The following is a 20,875-nucleotide window of genomic DNA, read 5'->3' on the forward strand; positions in this document are numbered from 1 at the left end:
GCTATCGTTACCAGAGCCATTCCTATCCATTTTCCGTGCACCATAACAAACAGCGTAATTAACCCATATATCATTGGTCTGCCGGTGTAATAAGCCTCTCAGTACCCATTAATAACGTCTAGAGTGAGAATAGGGTTGGAAGGCAAGGGAAAATGGCGGTAATGTGTATCTTACCTAAGGAGTCACGGACGGCACTGCGACTGAGTGGCTGATGATTTTTTGGGGGGGTGTTGTTCGTATTTCCAACGGCACCTTTTTATAATCTTGTGTTTTGTTATGTTCTTGTATGTAATCTGTTTTGTAATGTGTTTATTAATGTTTCTTTGTGATTTAATGTTTTCTGTTGTAATTTGTTGATCTGATTTTTATTCCTACGGCACCTTTCTATAATCAGTTTTTCTTATGTTTTGCTGTTTTTTGTATGTAATCTGTTTTGTAATCTTTTGTAATGTATTTTTTTCTGATTTGCTGTTGTATAATATAGTTTGTTGCTGTAATCTTTTTGTATTCCTTTTGTAATTTGCTTCTGTAATGTTTCGTAAGGTTTTTTTGTGGTATTTTTGTGTAATTTCGTTTGTAATTTCATTTTTGTAACATCTGTAATCTGTTGTAATATTTTCTTATTCCAACGGCACCTTATATTCAACTTGTTTTTCTTTAATCAATCACATATCTATTTGTATTTTTTTCATCTTATATGTTTTGATAGTATATTGCATGTGTATCTGTTCTTGTTGTTGTTGTTCTGGAAGATAAATATAAACCCACTGGCCTTCTTCATAACTCTGTATATTTCCCAAGTATTGTTTGTGTATCTGTTTTTGTTGTGGAAGATAAATACATGCCCATTTTTTCTTGATAGCTCCATATATTTCCCAAGTTTGCAAGCCATGTAATCTTTTTCTTTATTCATCGCAAGAGGAGTGAAATAGGCGCAGTGGTTAGCGAGCTTCTTTTGCTAATTTCCTTTTTGTTGCCCTTGAGCTGCTTCGTCCTCCTCCTCCTCCTCCTCCTTCATAAACAGACAAACTTAAATTCCCCCTCCTCCTGTCTTCTCTCTCCTCTTCTTCCTCCTCCTCCTTCATAAACAGACAGACTTAAATTCCCCCTCCTCCTGTCTTCTCTCTCCTCTTCTTCCTCCTCCTCCTCCATAAACAGACTTAAATTCCCCTCCTCCTGTCTTCTCTCTCCTCCTCCTCCTCCTCCTTCATAAACAGACACTTCAATTCCCCCTCCTCCTGTCTTCTCTCTCCTCTTCTTCTTCCTCCTCCTCCTTCTTCATAAACACAGACTTAAATAAAAGGTCAAATTGATATAGTTCTGAATATATATTTACATGGCAATACACTACATAGAAAATAGATTTAAGTCAATTGCACAGGACTCACTTATGCTTACAAATCTTCAACACACACACACACACACACACACACACACACACAGACAAGCAGGATAAATTACTCTCATAATAATAATAATAATAATAATAATAATAATAGTGATGGTAGCGTCCCAGCATCAACACTATCATCGTCGTAATCATCGGCAGCATTTTTTAATCAACATAATAATAATAATAATAATAATGCTTCTTTTTCTTCTTGTTATTAATGTAGAGTCGGCTACTAACACACAATTTATATACACGACTGTCACATGTGGTAAGCAATTTTTTTGTACAGTGTAATCTCAATCTCTCTCTCTCTCTCTCTCGCTCTCTCTCTCTCGATTTCGGTTGCACTCGTACCCCAAGACAGGGCCCCGCCATGCCCCGCCTTGCCCGGCCGCCCCATTGCACGCGCCCCGCCCAGTCCAGTTCTCTCGCTCCCACCCCGAAATGTCATGTGATCAAAATCATTGCCGTCGACTGAATTTTTTTTTATAGCGTTAAGAATTTGTGGACTTTTTTTTTCGCCACTTTCTGGGCCTCTCCTCTCTCTCTTTTGTCTCTCTCTCTCTCTCTCTCTCTGTCTGTCTCTCCTTTCATCTCTCCTTTCTTCTCCTTTCCAATTCCTCTATCTCTCTCCTTTCATCTTCTTCACCCTCTTCCTCTTTCTCTCCTTTCCTCTTCCTTTTCCTATTGTCTCTCCATCTATCTATATTTCTTCTCTCCTCATCTCTCCCTCTCTCTCTCTCTCTCTCTCCCTCGAGATCTATCACAGTTCATGTAAATCTTTGATAAGTTGTATCACAGAGTAAGTCATCTCTGCAGAATAATAATTGTTTGCTTATTTCATGTACGCATACATATATAACATGTATGCGAACTTGAACGCGCACACACACACATGCACACACAAACACGCACACACACATACCTATTTACATATATGTGGCAAAAATATTTCACCATCATCAGCGCCGGCGTCACCATTCACAGAGTTTTTTTACGTTTGTTTGTTTGTGTGTGTGGCGCAAAGGGGGGTTGGGGAATCTGACGCCACAATGCACCGTCGGTCGCTCATAAACACCTGTATAGAAGTATAAAAGTTTTGCTCTCATCTAACACACTAGGATTTCCGTTCATCTGCGTTTGTCTAACACTAAAATTTCCGTTCGTCTGCGTTTGGTTCATCCGTTTATTGTTTGTTTCCTCTATAACGAGAACAGGTAATATTTCCTTTGATATAAAACTCGTACAGCGACAAATATTTCCGCCTTTATCATCTAAGACATTTTCCTTATTTCCTTTTTACTTCCTTTATGCTGGAGTTTGTTTAATATCCCCTTCCTCTTTCTTCCTCTTATTTCTTCTCCTCCTCCTCTTTCTCCTTTTTTTCCTCTTCTTCTTTACTTTTCCTCCTTTTTTTCATTTTTCTTCCTATTACTTCTACTCCTCCTCTTATTCCTTGTTTTCCTCTTTCTTCCTTTATTTTGCTCCTCTTCTTTCCTTTTCCTCCTTTTTTTCCTCTTTCTTCCTTTATTTTGCTCCTCTTCTTTCCTTTTCCTCCTTTTTTCATCTTCCTTTATTTTGCTCCTCTTTCTTTTCCTCCTTTTTTTTGCTCCTCTTCTTTCCTTTTCCTCCTTTTTCTTCCTTTATTTTGCTCCTCTTTCCTTTTCCTCTTCTTCAGTAAAATTTTCCCTTCCTTCTCCTCCTTCAGTTTAGGACAAGAAATAACACAAAATATTTCTTCCTTCATAATCTCCAACTTTTTCCTTCTTAACTTCCTTTCCACATCTTTTAATTTCCTCAAGTTGAAGTATAAAAACCACACACTAACCACAATTTCCGCTATCTCTTAGTATTCAATCATCTATACTATTTCTGGCGTCTATACGAAACGCCTGAACTCCATTCGGTTCCGGTATAAAAATCACACTTTTCCGCACTTATTTTTGACGTTCCGCACTGTTTACCTTTTCCACTGTTGCCAGAAACACATCAAACCTTCATTTGTTTTCCTCCTCACTCTAATCTTTTTCCTTCATCTCCTTTCTCTCCTTTTCCTGTTCCTCGTTTTCCTTCATTTTCGTCGTTTATTCCCTCCTTTATCAGTTCATTTATCTCCTAATTTACGTACGCTCAAACACACACAGTTTCAAGACCAAGGAGGCGTTCGAGGACACCCGTCAACCGTATCAACTCCACACGGGGCCCGGCGACTCGTCTTCTCGGCATCCCCAGAACGGAACTGTGAACCCGGCTCTCAAACTCCTCAGGGGACACCTCAAGGGTCTCTATATTCTTGGCGGCTATGATGAGCTCGCGGCGGCTCACCCCAAGCCGCCGTGTGACCTCCCTTAGCAGGCAGTATCGGTGTGGCCGCCCCTCCACCTCGTAAACATCTAAAAGTGGTTCCTCGCTACACACGAATGCGATTTCCTCCATTTCCTCCATGTCCGATTCCTCGCTTTTCTCGTTCTCCTCCACCTCTGTTTTCTCCTTCTTCACTTCGTCCGGTGTTCTCGTCAGCTGTTTCTCCTTCTCCTGATCCTCCTCCTCCTTGGTTTCAGGGTTAGTTTCGTCATCTATTGTTTCGTCTATCACCTCCTTCTTTATGGACTCCAACACCTTACTGGTACTCTCCACCTCACTCAATCCTCCTTTAGTTCTTCCTTCGTCTATACTCGGCGTGTCTATACTAAGTCCACTCGCTGCGTCCTGCACCTCCTTCTGTCCTTCAGGTCCTTCGGTCTTCACAACGCACGTCCTTGGCAAGTCCTTCTCTGCTCCCTGGACCTCCTTGGACTGCGGCCTGGACTGTATGAGTTTGTACTTGCCCTCCACTATGCTCTTGAAGATGTCACAACCTTGCTCCTCGGGGTCTGCGGGAAGGAAGGAAGGTTAATCAGGTGTTTTACAGGAGCACTAACGCCTCTCCTCACTGCCTGGTATGAACCGTATAGTGCAGGGATGTTTAACCTGTGTAGCTTTCCAAACCTCAACTATCAAGATGCCTCTCCACCCGAAATTGACCTCTCTTTTGGACACTCATTACTTTTATCTTTTTAGGAGCTGTTTAGTGAGGGTTTTTCTATTTTTTTATGCCCTTGAGCTCCTTCCTTTCCTGTAAAAAAAATAAGAAATGCCTTCCCTAGTGTGCCCCCCAGATACAGATTAAAGAAGTGAAAGAACAGAGGGGGAGGGTAACAGACACCTTAAAACACACAAACAAACAAAACAAAGAAGGAAAATAAGAGAGCAAGAATACAGATTAAAGAAGTGAATGGACAGAAGGGAAGGGTAATAAATATCCTAAAATGAATAACAAAACAGAGAAAGCGGATGGGTTGAAGACAAGACAGAAGATGGGGGTAATAAACATCTACAAACACAACAAACAAACAAAACAGAGGAGAAAGACAGCAGGTTGGCAGAGCACGATAACGCACACCTCGGACTTGGGTGCCATAACTATTGTACACTGTATCAAATGACAGCTCTCTAGTGGCATGTTGTGGTGTGTGACTTGAAGCATTATTTTATCTTCTCCGGCCTAACCTTCCTTAACACTATTTTCATCTTCTCCTCCAGCCTTGCCTTCATTAACACTGTCACCTTAGTCACCTCTATTAATGTGTTTTTTTTGTCCTAAACCACCACCACCACCAGCACAACATCTTGGACCTTTTTCCTCAACTCCTTTTTATTGACACTCTTGCATTCAGTATCTACTCTCTATAGACCTCGACTTAGACATCCATTCCCTGTACAGATGCGGGATTTTCAGGAGCCTTTGGTCAGAGTGCGTTAACCCGGTAGCAGCGGGGATCATGTTTCTTAATGGTCCCTCTAAGCCAGAAAAATGAGAAAAAATCATCACTCACACAAACTATTTCATAATATATATCAAAGCATTTGTGATCAATTTATACATCATCTATTTGGGGGTGGGGGGGGTATATCATGGCACAAATTTGGCCCATTGCTGCTACACGGTAAAGCCACAAATTTGGCCCATCGCTGCTACCGGGTTAAAGTTAACATAAAATCACCCAAAATTCACACAAAAAACACTCACCGAAGAATCTCGCCGGGCCATGGAAGTGCCACATGGTCCCTTGGCGGCCCTTGAGGTCTGCCGTGTAGCCCTCCATCAGCTCCATGGTCTGGGCGTCGGCGCAGAGGGCGATGCAGGTCTGCCCGGCGTAGGTGGTGAGGGCCGGGTCTGCGCCGTATGCCAGGAGTAGCCGCGCCAACTCCCCGTGCCCGTTCTCGACAGCTTCGTGTAGTGGCCGCATGCCCTTGTAGCCCGGCGCGTTGACATGGGCTCCGTGGGCACATAGGACCTGGGGGGACGGGGGGTGAGTGTGGGGACTGCCAGGGGCTACGGTAGGCTAGGGGGGCATTACCTCAAGTTATAGTATTTTCAGACACTTTTAACTCTAATATCAACTAATTCCCAAGGCCCGAAAGATGATATGGGAGCTGGGGGGATATGGGGAGTGAGAGGAGACTGCTGGAGGAGGCTATGGTAGGCTGGGGGAGGCGCCTCAAGTTTGCAAGACAGTTTAGTATTTTCAGACACTTCTGCCTCTCATATCTACAATTTCCCAAGGCCCAAAAGATGGTATAATGGCTGGGGGACATGTATAATAGCTAGGGGACATGGATAATAGCTGGGGGACATGGATAATAGCTGGGAGACATGTATAATAGCTGGGGGACATGGATAATAGCTGGGGGATATGGGGAGTGAGAGGGGACTGCTGGGGGGGCTATGACAGACTGGGGAAGGGACCAAGTTTGCAAGATGGTAAGGTATTCTCAGACACTTCTGCCGCTCGTATCAACTATTTCTCAAAGCCCAAAATATGATATGGAAGCTGGGGGACATGGGGAGTTAGTAAGATGACTGCTGGAGGGGCTACGATAGACAGGGAAAGGGGCCAAATTTGCAAGATGGTAAGGTATTTTCAGACACTTCTGCCACCCATATCAACTATTTCTCAAGGGGGGGAGGGTAACAGACACCTTCAAACACACAAACAAACAAAGAAGGAAATAAGAGAGCAAGAATACAGATTAAAGAAGTGAATGGACAGAAGGGAAGGGTAATAAACATCGTAAAATGAATAATAGAGGAGAAACAGGATGTGAGGATATGGATTAAAGACAAGACAGAGGGGGAGGGTAATAAACACAGAAGCTTGGGGACATGGAGACTACTGGGGGGGTTATGATAGACTGGAGAAGGGACCAAATTTATAAGAGAGTAAGGTATTTTATGACACTTTCACCTCTCAAATCAACTGCTTCTCAAGACCCAAGATGATATGGAAGCTGGGGGACATGGAGATTACGGGGGGTTATGATAGGCTGGAGAAGGGACCAAATTTATAAGAGTAAGGTATTTTATGACTCTTCCACCTCTCAAATCAACTGTTTCTCAAGACCCAAGATGATATGGAAGCTGGGGGACATGGGGGAGTGAGAGCGGATTGCTGGGGGGGCGATGATATACAAGGGAAAGGGCCAAATTTATAAGATTAGATTTTCTCAGACATTTCCACCTCTCATATCAACTATTCCCCAAGACCCAAAAGATGATATGGAAGCTGGAGGACAAGGGGAGTGAGAGGGGACTGCTGGGGGGGCTATGATAGACAGGGGAAAAGGACAAATTTATAAGACTAGATTTTCTCAGACATTTCCACCTCTCATATCAACTATTCCCCAAGACACAAAAGATGATATGGAAGCTGGGGAACATGGGGAGTTAGTAAGAGGACTGCTGGGGGGGCTATGATATACAAGGGAAAGGGCCAAATTTATAAGACTAGATTTTCTCAGACATTTCCACCTCTCATATCAACTATTCCCCAAGACACAAAAGATGGTATGGAAGCTGGGGAACATGAGGGAGTGAGAGGGGACTGCTGGGGGAGCTTTGGTAGGCCAGGGGTGCAATGAGAGAGAAGGAGGAAGAGCATGATGGAATATAGATTGCAGAAATGGAAGCACAAAGAGGTAGGATAAACATTATAAAATACACAATAATAAGGACAAATAAGGATGTTAAATGAGAAGAGGAAGAAGAGAATAAGAGGAAAACACAAAGATCTCACAATACTAATTAACGCAGGTATATTTAGTCATTAAGTTACCTGAGCAATGTCCAGGTGTCCCCTATTGCAGGCCTCGTGTAGGGGGGTGTAGCCAGCGTTGTCTCGCACGTTGATGTCGAAGTCCGGACTCTCGGCGCAGTAAACAACCACGTCCTGAAGCGGGCAGAGGGGTTAGGAGCTGTACTATGCACCACCATCATCACCACCACCATCATCGCCACCATCACCACCATCACCATCATCACCACCACCATCATCACCACCATCATCACCATCACCATCATCACCACCACCACCATCATCACCATCATCACCATCACCATCACCACCACCACCATCACCATCACCATCATTACCACCATCACCATCACCATCATCACCATCACCATCACCACCATCACCATCACCATCATCACCATCACCATCATTACCACTTCCCAAAATAAGAATGACTTTTATCAGCTATTTTCACCGTCATTTAAAATCCTAAGTCTTCTTTCATCATCATCACCATCATCATTGTTATCAGTTATTTTCATCTTCATTTAAAATTCTCCCATATACATTTCCTCGGCCATTGAGAAAACTTGTTCCCCTTCACCCGAGTTAGCGGAGGTGCAGAAGCCTTGTCAAACTTACCTAACCTAACCAAACAAAACTCCTGAACAGTTACCATGCGTCAGTCCTCAGAAATATCATGTATGCTTCCTTACTTATGGCATAAAATAACAAGGAATGACCTCCTTTGTTGTATAGAAAGTCTCATTAGTAAGGAAGCATATATGAATTTTCTGAGTCAAGACATATAGTAACTGTTTACGGTTTTGTTAGGTTAGGTTAAGTTTAGGGTATCTTCAAACACATGATAGCCTGCACCTTATGGTATAAATCAACAAGGAATGACCTCATTTTGGTGTATGGAAAGTCTCATTATTAAGGAAACATATATGAATTTTCTGAGTCAAGACCTATAGTAAATGTTTGTGGTTTTGTTAGGTTAAGTTTAGGGTATCTTCAAACACATGATAGCCAGCACCTTATGGTATAAATCAACAAGGAATAACCTCACTTTGTTGTATAGAAAGTCTCATTAGTAAGGAAGCATATATGAATTTTCAGAGTCTAGACCTATAGTAACTGTTTGGGGTTTAGTTAGGTTTAAGTTTAGAAATTTTTCAAAGACATGATAAGGCAGTAAATTATGGCATAAATTAACAAAGGAAGAACTCATTATGTTATATAGAAAGTCTTATTTAGTAAGGAAAATAGATGATTTTTCTGAGTCAAGATGTATTGGTAGCTGTTCAGGGTTTTGTTAGGTTAGGTTAAGTTTAGGGAATTTTCAAACACGATATCCAGAAACCTATTGAATAACTTTACAAAAAAGGCCTTCACTTTGTTATTTAGAAAGTCTCATTAGTAAGGAAGAATAGATGAGTTTGTTTGAGTCAAGACATATGGTAACTTTTAGTGGTTTCGTTAGGTTAGGTTAAGTTTAGGGTATCTTCAAACACATGATAGCCAACAACTTGTAGCATAAATCAACAAAGAAAGACTTCATATTGTTATATTGAAAGAAAATTCATATATGCTTCCTTACTAATGAGAATTTCTATACAACAAAGTGAGGTCAATCTTTGTTGATTTATACCATAAGGTGCTGGCTGTCATGTGCTTGAAGATACCCTAAACTTAACCTAACCTAACCTAACCTTACCTAACAAAACTCCAAACAGTTACTATAGGTCATGACTCAGAAAATTCATTTATGCTTTCTTACTAATGAGACTTTCTATACAACAAAGTGAGATCATTCTTTGTTGATTTATGCCATAAGATGCTGGCTATCATGTATTTGAAGATACCCTAAACTTAACCTAACCTAACCTTACCTAACGAAACCCCAAAACAATTACAGTAAGTCTTGACTCAGAAAATTTGTATGCTTCCTTACTAATGAGACTTTCTATACAACAAAGTGAGGTCATTATTTCTTATTTTATTGTACCCTAAACCTTACCTAATTATAAACCAAACACTCACTATAATTACCATCACAGCTAAGGCCCTCACATTCTCCTCACTATCAAAGACCACAAGACCACCTCACTATCACCCATTATAGGAAACACTACCTCACTATCACCATCACTATTTTCATCAACCCGTTCACACCCTCATCATCGTCACCATCAGCCCCTCAGACACTCACATGATATTGCAGACGAGCAGCCTTGTGGAGGACAGTCTCGCCAAGGCCTTTGTTAACCACCCAACTCCGCACCTCTGCAGCCACGTCACGACTCTCCTCAGGCCAGTTGACATGCTTCCGGACAGGCTGTGGGGCGGGAGAGCAGGGGGTCAAAAAGGAAGGACAGAGGGTGGTCAAAAAAGGAAAAGGGTCTGTAATCTTATTTCTGACTTTACTTGATCTTAGAATTCATTCTAACTGACTTTAATTGCTCATGAAATTATTTTGATTTACTTTAACTGTTTCTAAAATTAATTCTAACTCATGAAACTAATTTCCAGTGACTTCAACAGCTCCTGAAATGTTACCAATGTTTGTGTGTTGGTGTGTGTATGTAATGTTTGTGTGTTGGTTAAAAGTGTAATGTTTGTGTTTCTCCGAGCATGTTACTCACAATGCGCTTCCTGGAGGGCGTGGCCTCGTCGTCGGCCTTGGCCTTCTTACGCTTCCTGATGTAGTCGAAGCCGCTTCTGAACTTCCTGAACTTCCGCCGCGCACGCTTGGTGGCCGCCGGCGCCGAGGACTCGCCCAGCACCGAGCCCGACCGCTCGCTGCGCAGCTCAGAGTCATCGTCCTCCTCGCCGGGCGGCCCCAGGGAGCCCGCCGGGGTGCTGGCACGGCTGGCAGGGGCAGGGGAGCCTTCCTCCTTGACCGCCACAGCCGCCGCCGCAGCTGCCCTGGCCTCCTCCTTCTTCTGTGCCTTTTTGAGCTGCTTCTTGGTCTTGAACTCCTCCACCCTCCTCAGCAGGTGCTGCGGGATGTCTGTGCCGAAGACGGAGCGCAGAGTGGCGGCGTCCTGCACCTGCTTGGTCCTGTTGCGCGTCCTGGACTGGTACAGGATGGGGATGAACTCGTTGATGCCATTCTTGGTGACGATGACCTCAAAGTTGTCGCGGTAGTTGGTGACGGTCTCCTTCCGGAAGAAGGTGGCCATTTTGAGCTCATCCGGGGACATGCCCTTGAGGTCCTGCTCCGTGGTGGGCATGCCGGGCGTGGGCAGCAGCTGCGGCTTGTTGGTGGACTCCAGGATGGAGCGCGGCTTGTTCAGGTACAGGGAGTTGAGCTTCCTCTCATTGTACTTACGGCCAAACTTCTTGAGCAGGCTGCTGGCGATGGACCGCTTGGACACTGGGATGCTGTCCGAGGCCGGCAGGTCCATGCGCAGGCTGGCCAGGGAGTCCAGGTCTGAGTCATCGCTGGCCATCATGGACGGGGCCACCGAGGGCGTGGGCGTGAGGCCAGTGGGGACGCGCTGGGTGCCAAACCCGGAGAAGGGGCCCAGGCTGAACTTCTTCCCCGCCAGGCCGCCCTTGCCACAGTCGTTGCCGGACTCCGAAAGGACCTTCTCAAAGAACCGCTGCATGACGCTGCTGATCTCAGGCCGCGCCGCCACCTTGAGCCGCTCATCGTCCGCCGAGGACATGCTGGTCTTGACGATGCCGGCCTTGCTGCGCGTGTTCTTGGCCGGCGAGGACTGGCCCTGGCGCTGGGGGGAGCCCTCCTGGTCCTGGTGCCTCTTGCCGGAGCCCTTGGCCGGGGACTGGTTGCTGAGGTGCTTGGCCGCCTGGCACAGCTTCTTGGGGAAGCGGCCGGTCTGCTCCTTGTACTTCTTGACCTCCGTCTGCCACCCCTGCAGGAACTCCTCGCCGGCCCCAAACTGCGGCTTCCTCCAGTAGTTCCTGTGGGTGACCTCCTTGAGGGTGCCCAGCTTCTTCTTCATGTCGCTGTTGACCTCGTTGAGCCACGCCTGCATCTCACGCACGTCCTCGCGGTTCATCTCCTCCTCCCTCATCTTGTTCAGCTTCTCCACCACCGAGTCATTTCTGAGCTCCTCATCTTCCTCCTCTTCCTCCTCCTCCTTCTTCTGCTCCTCCTCCTGCTCCTCCTCCTCTTTCTTAACACTTACTTCCTCATCTTTCTCCTTCTCCTTCTCCTTCTCCTCCTCCTCTTCTCCTGTTTTTGTTTTGTTGTTTTTCTTTGGTTTCTCCTTCACTGCAGTTTCCCCTTCTTCTGTTTTTTCCTTGGGTGTTGTTTTCTTGCTTTCCTTCTTTTCAACGGGCTCGCTTTTCTTGGAGTCGTCGCTGTCGTCGCTCTCCACGATGAGGTTGCTCTTGGAATGACTCTTCTTCTTGGTGGTTGGAATGTCGGAATTATCGCTGGAATCCTCCGTCTTCTTCCCCTTCTTCTTGTTTCCCTTTTTCCGTTTCACTCCAGACTTTTTCGTCCCTCTTGTCTCCGTTTCTTCCGTGTCCGATGACGACGATTCGCTGGCCACCCGTTTTCTCCTCGTCTTCTTCGTCTCCACAACCTTCTTCTTCCTCGCTCTGGTCTTCTTTGGCGCCTCCTCCTCCTCTTCCTCCTCCTCCTCCTCCTCCTCCTCAGACGCCTCCTCCGAATCCTCCTGCTTCTTCTTCCTCTTCTGCTTCTTCCCGACCGGACCTTTCCTCTTCCCTCGTCTCGTTCTCACAAAATCCTCTTCGTCATCCGAGTCAAGCTTTTTCTTCCTCTTTCCTCGCCTTGATTTCACCAGCGGCTCATCGGAATCGCTCGTCTCCTGCTTCTTCCTCCTCTTCTTCTTCTGCGAGGCTTTGACCACCTCCTCCTCCTCGCTGGACGACTTGTACCCCCCGCGAGTCCTCCGTCTGGGAATCACAACCTCGGAATCAGTGCTCTCGGACTCCCACTTCTTCCCACGCCTGTTTTTCGTCCTTCCTCGCTTCTTCCTCACATCCTCCTCAGACTCCGAGTCATCGCTGTCGGAGTCGTTTGAGTCACTGGAGCTGCTGTCGCTGTTGCTGCTGCTCCCACTACTGCTGCTGCTACTGCTGCCGCTGCTGCTGTAGGAGTAGTCGAAGTCCTGCTTGTTGTTGGGTTTGTTCTCCTTGTTCCGTCCGCGCCCGCCTTTCTTGTTCTTCCGCCCGACGTCGCTCCCGCTGCTGTCGTACGTTTTCGCCTTCTTGCTGTTGCTTCTCCGCTTGTCCTTGGATCGGATCTCCCTCTTGAGCTCCTCCTCGAAGTCACTCGCGTCCTCGTCCGGAATCATCTCCGTCGCGCTTTCGTCCGAGTGCGAGGCGTACGTCAGAATCAGCCGCTCCACCTTCTTGTCCTTGATGCTTTTGAACTTCCCGCGGAACTTGACAGGCGGCTCCGGTTCGCTGTCCTCCTCCTCTTCCTCGGCGGCGTAGGAGGTCGGGAGGGCGATGAGGTCGTTGTCGATGGCCTCCTGTATCTGCACCTTCTGTAAGTACCGGCGGCCTAAGGTGCGGCTCTTCTTGCTGGTCACTGTGTCGGGGTTTGAGGCGAGATCGTCGAGCAACTTACTGAAGCCACTGTCCCATTCGTTGTCCTCAGGCGGCGGCTGCGGCTGCGGCTCTTTCTTCGCCCCAGTCGCCTCCTGCGCACTCTGACCGCCCTCCTTCTTGGCCACCAGGCTCTCGAGACTCTCCGCCCGCTGGATCTTCTTCTGTAGCTTCTCCGCCAAAGCCGCCTTTCCGCTGGGCTGAGGTGGATGCTGCTGATCCGCCCGGCTGCCTTCCTCCGTCTTGAATTCAAACACTGTGTTCTTGGGTGCCTCAGGTCGGGTAGCCGCCGGGTGAGGCTGCGGGAGGGGCCGTGGGTGTGGCGGCTGCTCCTTCCCGGCCTCCTTGGTGTCACCCGCCAGGGCGCTGGGTGTCGGGGCCTGCCACTGGTCAGGTTTCGCTGCCCCGGGGTCAAAGGATTTCTGTTCCCCTTTCGTGCGGATGCGTGCCTGGTCAGCCTCCAGCGTCCCCCGTGCCCCGGGTGACGGCTGCTGGGGTGGGGTAGGGTCCGGGTAGCCCTTAGCAGCTGGGGCCGGAGCAGCATCAGGCCGGGGCGGGTAATACTGGGGGGCCGTGGAGGGGTACATGTAGCCCCCCATGTACTGAGACCCCCCGGGGACGCCCTCCATCTTGACAGGGGGGTGGGGGAACCGCGTGGGGGTCTGGTAGTGTGGGTGAGGCGGGGGCGCTTGAGCAGAGGGTGGCTGTGGGGTGTGCGGGGGTGGTCTGTGCCCTGGCTGGGGTGTGTGCGCTGCTGTGGGGGGCGGGGAGGGTAGAGGGGGTAACCAGACTGACCAGGGGCGTGTCTCCGTAAAGGGGGGTTGATGGGGTGCGAGGAATGACTCCGTGGGGGCTGTGCTGGGGGTGTGACATGGCCCCTGGGGTAGTGTGAGGCTGGGGGGGCATGGGGCTGACCCTGGGCTGAGTGGGCATAGGGCTGGGGGTAATAGGGCTGAGAATGCTGGGGGTAGGGATGTGGGGGGTGGGTGGGGTGCACAGGGGGGTGGGCTGGGGGGTGGGAAGAGGGGTGAGAGGGTGCTGGGGAGGGCCTGGAGGAGGTCTGAGAGGGCTGGGTGGTGGGGGGCGGGGGGCGGGTGGGGTGTGAGATGGAGGGGTGGGGGTGACCCTGGGATATATAAGAATAGGGGTGCGAGGGGTGGGAGGGGTGATGATAGCCTTGAGAATAGGGGTGATGGGATGTGTGGGGAGGGGGGGCAGGGGTGTAGGAGGGGTGGGAGGGGGTCTGTGGGGGGTAAGTGGAAGGATGTGGAGGGTATGTGGAGTGAGGAGGAGGAGGAGGCGGATGAGTGGAGGATGCGGAAGTGGTATGAACCGATGGATGACTGGTGGAATGACTGGATGGAGTGGATGGCGGCTGACTGGAATGAGGTGGATGAGTGGAATGGGACACTGGCGGGGGTGGCGGGTACGTGGAATGAGCAGATGGCGGCTGTGATGAGGAGGATGGCTTAGTGGAATGACTGGTGGATGAGGGCGGATAAGAGGGGTGAGTGGATGGCGGTGGCGGTGGTGGCTGGGTGGAATGAACGGATGATGTAGGTGGATGAGCAGTGGAAGTGGTGGTTGCAGTAGTGGAAGTAGCTGTAGTGGTAACTGGAGTGGTGGAGGTGGAGGGAGTGGAATGAGGAGTGGAAGGTGGATAGGTGGAAGAGGAGGAAGATGCAGAAGAAGTGGATGATGGAGTGGAAGAGGGAGGAAGCTGAGAGACTTGTGGAGGAGGAGGATGAGAGGAGGAGGAGGAGGAGGAGGAGGAGGAGGAAGAGGAGGAGGATGAAGAAGGAGGTATAGAAGAGGAATGAGATGAGGACGGAGGAGGAGGAGGAGGAGGTGGAACAGTGGAAGTGGATGGCGAAACAGCACTAGTGGAATGAAGTGGAGTAGTGGAGGGCTGAGAACTGGATTGCGAATTGGGAACATGGGTGGAGTGAGGAGTGGAGTGGGAGGTGGAGTGGGAGGTGGAGTGGGAGATGGAATGAGAACTCTGAGAAGCCTGGGAGTAGGGAGAGCTAGTGGAATGATGTGGAGTGGTGGAGTGGCTAGTCTGTGGAGTGTCGGAAGTGGATGGGGTGACTCTGTGTGGCTGTGGATAAGAATATGGCTGCGATGTGGCTTGTGATGTGGGTATATGTGAATGCTGATGTGGATGAGATGTTGTATGGCTCTGGGAAGTGGATGACGGGACTTGCGGTGAAACTGGATGAGCCTGCGACGATGTGGAGTACGGCTGAGTGGATGAGTGGCTTTGAGAGACTGGTAGATGAGCCTGCGGAGTAGGGTAAGGGTGGGAGGTGGGGGGTGGATGCGTCTGCGTGGATGAACGAGAGAGTGTGGATGAATAGGACTGAGAGATGGGTGTAGGTGGATGACTTTGAGAAGGTGGATGATTCTGAGTGGAGTGGGCTGAAGAGGCAGCCTGTATGTGGTGTAGGTAGGGGGAGGTGTACCCTGGGGCAAGGTGGGAGGGGTAGAGGGGGTGGGACTGGGGGAGGTGGTCCTGGGGTGGGTAGTCTGGGTACTGGGGGAGCCCTGCACTGGGGGGATTGACTGGGGACGGCCGGTTGAGGTGCGTCCTGGGGTGTGTGGGCTGGGGGGTGGCATGTGACCCTGGGGACTTAGCCTGGTGGGGGAGGTGAGGCTGGGGGAGGGTGTTGGAGGGGGGGCGTGATGGGGGGGTGGACTGCGTGGAGTATGGGCTGGGGGGAAGGCTGCTGGGGTAGCCGTGGGTGGGGAGCTGTGCCGGGGAGCTGGTGGGGAGCCTCTGGGCGGGGTGTGGGGAGGACTGGGGTGTCCGGCCCTGCTGGGAGGGGTGTGGGGACACCCCCGGCCTGGGGGAGGCGGCCACGGGGTGAGGGGAGGCGGAGAGGTGGGGTGACTGCGAGGGGTGCGGGGAGGCTGCAGTGTGGGGCGAGGCAGAGGGGTGTGGGGACACAGAGGGGTGCGGGGAGCCGGAGGGGTGAGGAGACACCTGGCTGGGCCTCTTGGGGGGGTATAGGGCCAGGGAGGGGTCGGGGCGGTGGTGGGGGTAGGGGTAAGCCTGGTGGCTGGCAGGGTAGCCCAGGGTGGCGGCTCCCCCCTTGGCGGGGTGGGGATAGCTGAAGCCAGAATACTGGGCAGGGGAGGACGGCGGCTCCTGCTTGACCTGCTGCTGAGGGTGGTGAGGGTGGTGGGGGGCCGCCGCCTGGCTGCTGGGGGGGTAGGGGGAGCCGTACAGCTGGCTGGCGGTGGTGGAGGACAGGTGACCACCGCTGCTGCTGCTGCTGCTGCTGGTATGGCTGTGACTGCTGCTGATGCTGGCTGTGGTAGTGCTGCTGCTGCTGCTGCTGCGGGCGGTGCTGTGGGCGGCCCTGCTGGTGGCGGGCTGGGCGTAAGGCTGGTGCAGCCTGCCCGGGGCAGGGGGCGTCACCCCGGCCTGCTGGTAGAGGGGGGCATGGGGCAACGTGGGGGCTGCCTGGGAGTAGGGGGCATGAGGTAGTCTGTCAGGGGGGCGACCATAGGTGGGGTAGGGGTGGGGGTGGTGGGTGGGGGTGAGGCGGGCCCCCTGCTGAGGTAAGCTGCTGGGGACGGAAGCAGCGGCGGCGTGGGCCTGTGCTGAAGAGTACTTGGACCGCTCCCCATTGGCGCCGGGCTGGTCCGGGGGCGTGTGCCATGCCCGGTAGTGCTCGTATTGCTCCGAGGCTTTGGTGGGGAGGTAGCCGCCCTCGTAGGCTGGGTTGCGCAGCCACTTGTCCAGTCCCGCGGCCCGCCGGTCCAGGCCTGGGGCCTCCCGGCGCTCCAGGGCTGGGTCACGCCCTGGCCCTGCCTCCCTGGCCACCCGCCGGTCCAGGGCGGCCGGGTCCTTCCTCCAGTCAGCGGCGGGGTCCCTCTGCTCCCCAGCCTGCTGCTGCTGGTGCTGCTGTTGTAGCTGCTGGTGCTGGTGGCGGCGCTCCGCTGCCTCCCTGCTGGAGGTGCTGGTGCTGGTGCTAGAGGTCAGTGTGGCGCTGGCCAGCAGGTGCAGGCCGCGGCTCTGCTCTGCAGCCTCCTTGTGGCTGCCGTACAGCAGCTTGTCGCTGAGGTGGGGCGCGTAGAGGCTGGTGGGGGGCTGGTGGGCCCCTGGCGCCGACCTGGCCGCCGGGGAGTGGCTGCGGCGGGGTAGCTTGGCCCGGTGGTCCAGGTAGGCGGGGTCAGCGGGGCGCTTGGCAGGGGGCAGCACCTGGGGAACCCTGTGTATGGGACTGGCGGAGGGCAGGGGGCCAGGGGTGCCATTGATGCCGTAGGGGGAGGGGATGTGGCTGGGGGGCGTGGCCCTTAGTGGCCCCACCATGCCCTTGGGTACAGGTGAGGGGCCCTTGCTGGCACGGCCCAGCCCCGTGGGCGTGACGGAGCTGGAGCTGCACTTGGCGGCGTCACTGCCGGCGCTGCTCAGCGGGGACGTGCTGCTGCTGCCGCTGCCGCCGCCGCCCTTGTCAGGATCCGGGGCGGTGGAATCCGGGGTCTGGCGCACCGTCTTCACCGACAGGTCCAGCGCAGAGTCCTCCTTGGGGTGGGGGTCCACGGGGCGCACCACCGCGGGGGCCTCGCGGGGGGCGGGGGCGGGGTAGGCCGCGTGGGAGCCGTTGGGGTACAGGGGGTCGCGCGAGCCGTTGACCTGCAGGCTCTTCCTGTAGGGGTCGTCCCCCCGGCGGGCGGGGGACGTGTCCTCTGGGCGGCGCGCGGGGTACAGCGGGTCCTTGGCGCCGTTGACGGTGGCGGCAGAGTGGACGGATGGCGCCAGACGCTCGGCGGGCTTGGCCTCGGCGGCGCGGCCCGGCGCGGGGGGCCAGGCCAGGTCGGCACGGGGGTCGGGCCGCGCCTCCAGGCCCCGCGGGTCAGGCCGCGCCTCGGCCTTGGCGCTGTACTTGGCGTCGAGGCGGTGAGCGTGGGGATCCGCAGCCCCGCCGGGGGGGCTGAAGAGGTTATGGTGGCTGCGGATGTCGGCGGCGGAGGTGGCGTGCAGCTGGGGGGCGTAGTGGCGCGCGGCGGGGTAGCGCGCCTCCACCTTGCCGCCCGCCTGCAAGCCGTAGGGGCGGTGGTGCGCCTCCAGGGCCGAGGGGGCCGCGCCGGGGTAAGGGCGAGGGGCCTGCAGGGGGTCGGGGGCCGCGCTGTCCTGGGCGGTGAAGGCGCGGCCGATGAAAGGGTCCAGGACTGGCGCCGCGGCCTGGCCGGCATAAGAACGAGCAGGGGCGTGGTAGGGGCGGGCGGCGGGCGCGGCGGCCGCCTGCCTCACGGGGTCAAGGTGCTGGAGGTAGCGCGCGTCGGGCGCCGCGGCCTTGGTGGCGGGCGGCTGCAGGAAGGACGTCACGCTGTAGGGAGAGGCCGCCGCCGCGTGCTCCACGCCCTTGTGGGCAGACGTGAGGGGGCGGCTCTGCGGCAGGCTGGTGGCCGCCGCCGCCGCCGCCGCAACCCCCGCCAGACCCCCGCCCAGCTGGTAGTGGTAGTAGGATTGTCCCGGCGGCAGGGTGGGCGTGGCCGGCGGCGTGGGTGTGGGCGGAGCGTGGGCGGGGTCCTCCAGGGCGGAGCCATCGTACCCGCCGCGGGTGGGCGTAGGCAGCCCTTGGAAGAACTGCCGAGTGTTGCTGACGAACGGCTCCATCTGGAAGACAAGGAGGCGTCAGGGGGGACTCACTCACTCACTCACTCACTCACACACACACACACACACACACACACACACACACGGTGAGTGACAGCGTTGGGAGAGGCTGGGGGAAGGGTGTGGATGGGGTGATAACTGAGGGGCAGGAAGAGGGGACAAGGGGAGGGGAGACGAGAATGAAGGGAAGAAGAGAAGGGGAGGCGAAGGGGCGGTGAGGAGAGGATGGAAGGAGCGGAGGAACGGGACGGGACGGAAAGGAGAGGGACAAACAAGTAGATGGGCAGAGGCGGAATGAATGAATGAGGGAGAAGAGGATGATAAACAGAAAGGAAGGATGTAATAAAAAAAAGACTATAAGAAAAAAAAAAGGGTAGACGTTAAGAAAACTATTGAGGAGGAAAAAGAGGGTGATGAATGAAGATAACGGGAGGAAAAAAGGGAGGGAAAGAGGAAAGGAAGGAAGAAGGGAGAGGAGATAAGAGGAAGATCAGAGAAGAGAGTTAATCAAGAGTCAGTACTCTCTCTCTCTCTCTCTCTCTCATACAAACACACAAACATTCATACATACATGGAAAATTACCCTCATTTACATAACACACACACACACACACACACACACACACACACGAACAAACAAACAAACACATAGAGGAAAAATACTTCAGACTATTGACTTGTTACGATAAATGAGGAGGAGGAGAGAGGTCACTGGTCTCTCTTTCTCGGAAAAATCCCTCTCTCTCTCAAAAAAGAGAGAGAGAGAGAGAGAGAGAGAGAACTTACTCCCATGCTTCCGGGCTCATGGAGAACTAAATTAACCTTGATTCTCTTAAATTGGATAATGTTCTCTCTCTCTCTCTCTCTCTCTCTCTCTCTCTCTCTCTCTCTCTCTCTCTCAAAAAAACTCTCCCGCCACAACAAAAAATAAAAAAGAATTATCTCTCTCTCTCTCTCTCTCTCTCTCTCTCTCTCTCTCTCTCTCTCTCTCTCTCTCAACATAACTGTCTCCATTCACACCTACTCATTCTGGCATTCTCTCTCTCTCTCTCTCTCTCTCTCTCTCTCTCTCTCTCTCAAAATATCTCTCTCTCCATTCACACCTACTCTTTCTTGTGTTTCTCTCTCTCTCTCTCTCTCTCTCTCTCTCTCTCTCTCTCTCTCTCAACATAACTGTCTCTCCATTCACACCTACTCATTCTTGGCATTCTCTCTCTCTCTCTCTCTCTCTCTCTCTCTCTCTCTCTCTCTCTCTCTCTCTCTCTCTCTCTCTCTCTCTCTCTCTCTCTCTCAACATAACTGTCTCTCCATTCACACCTACTCATTCTTGGCATTCTCTCTCTCTCAACATAACTGTCTCTCCATTCACACCTACTCTCTCTCTCTCTCTCTCTCTCTCTCTCTCTCTCTCTCTCTCTCTCTCTCTCTCTCTCTCTCTCTCTCTCTCTCTCTCTCTCTCTCTCTCGGGATGGAGAGAAGAGGATTGAACTCTCCTGGGAAAGGGTTCAATCCTGCTGAGAGAGAGAGAGAGAGAGAGAGAGAGAGAGAGAGAGAAACACACCACCCCCACACCCATCTTACTCACTCAGCCACTACCTCCTCCTCCTCCTCCTCCTCCTCCTCCTCCTCCTACTACTACTACTACTACTACTACTACTACTGCTACTCCTCCTCCTCCTCCTCCTCTTTCCTCTCTCCTTCCCTCACTCCCGTTCTCTTCACAGGTGTCGCTCCTCTCCCTCTCTCCCTCTCTTTCTCTCTCACACTTACCTGAAAGAAAAGAAAGTATCAGTAAAAAGAAAATGAAGAAAATTAAAGAAAATAAGAAAATATAGATAACTGGAACAAGGTATTATTTTCTTCTTACACTTATAAATAGATGAAGAAATGTTACTTGAAATTTGATATTGTTCCTTTGAAAATAAATACAGTAATAGCCTTTTTTTACCTTGAAATAAGACACACACAAAAAAACTTATAATTCAATACGAAATAACGACAGAATTTCATGGGTTTTTTTTATATGAAGTGAGAATATACACGTTAAATTTTTTGACTTAGAATCGATATAAAAATTTTGAGTTGATGGAGAAATTTTACTATACTTTTTACTTTTTTTTAATTTAAGTTAATAGAAAAAAATACTATGTTTGTTTGAGATAATGGAAAGATATTTGACTCTAAGAT

General features: G+C 51.4%; 1 protein-coding gene across 1 annotated transcript; it reads right to left on the reverse strand.

Annotated features, from left to right (window-relative positions):
• Positions 1-1,309: 1,309 nt before the first annotated feature.
• On the reverse strand, positions 1,310-18,688 carry LOC126991642 (protein piccolo-like). Its single transcript, XM_050850355.1, has 7 exons — positions 15,525-18,688; positions 15,267-15,343; positions 10,155-14,527; positions 9,722-9,847; positions 7,549-7,662; positions 5,463-5,730; positions 1,310-4,266 (listed from the first exon to the last, which is right to left on the reverse strand). The coding sequence occupies exons 1-7, from the start codon at positions 18,686-18,688 to the stop codon at positions 3,524-3,526; spliced, it is 8,865 nt and encodes a 2,954-aa protein (XP_050706312.1). The 3' UTR covers positions 1,310-3,523.
• Positions 18,689-20,875: the final 2,187 nt, after the last annotated feature.

This window comes from Eriocheir sinensis, chromosome 7 (genome assembly GCF_024679095.1).
Source record: "Eriocheir sinensis breed Jianghai 21 chromosome 7, ASM2467909v1, whole genome shotgun sequence".
In the NCBI taxonomy this organism is placed as follows: Eukaryota; Metazoa; Arthropoda; class Malacostraca; order Decapoda; family Varunidae; genus Eriocheir; species Eriocheir sinensis.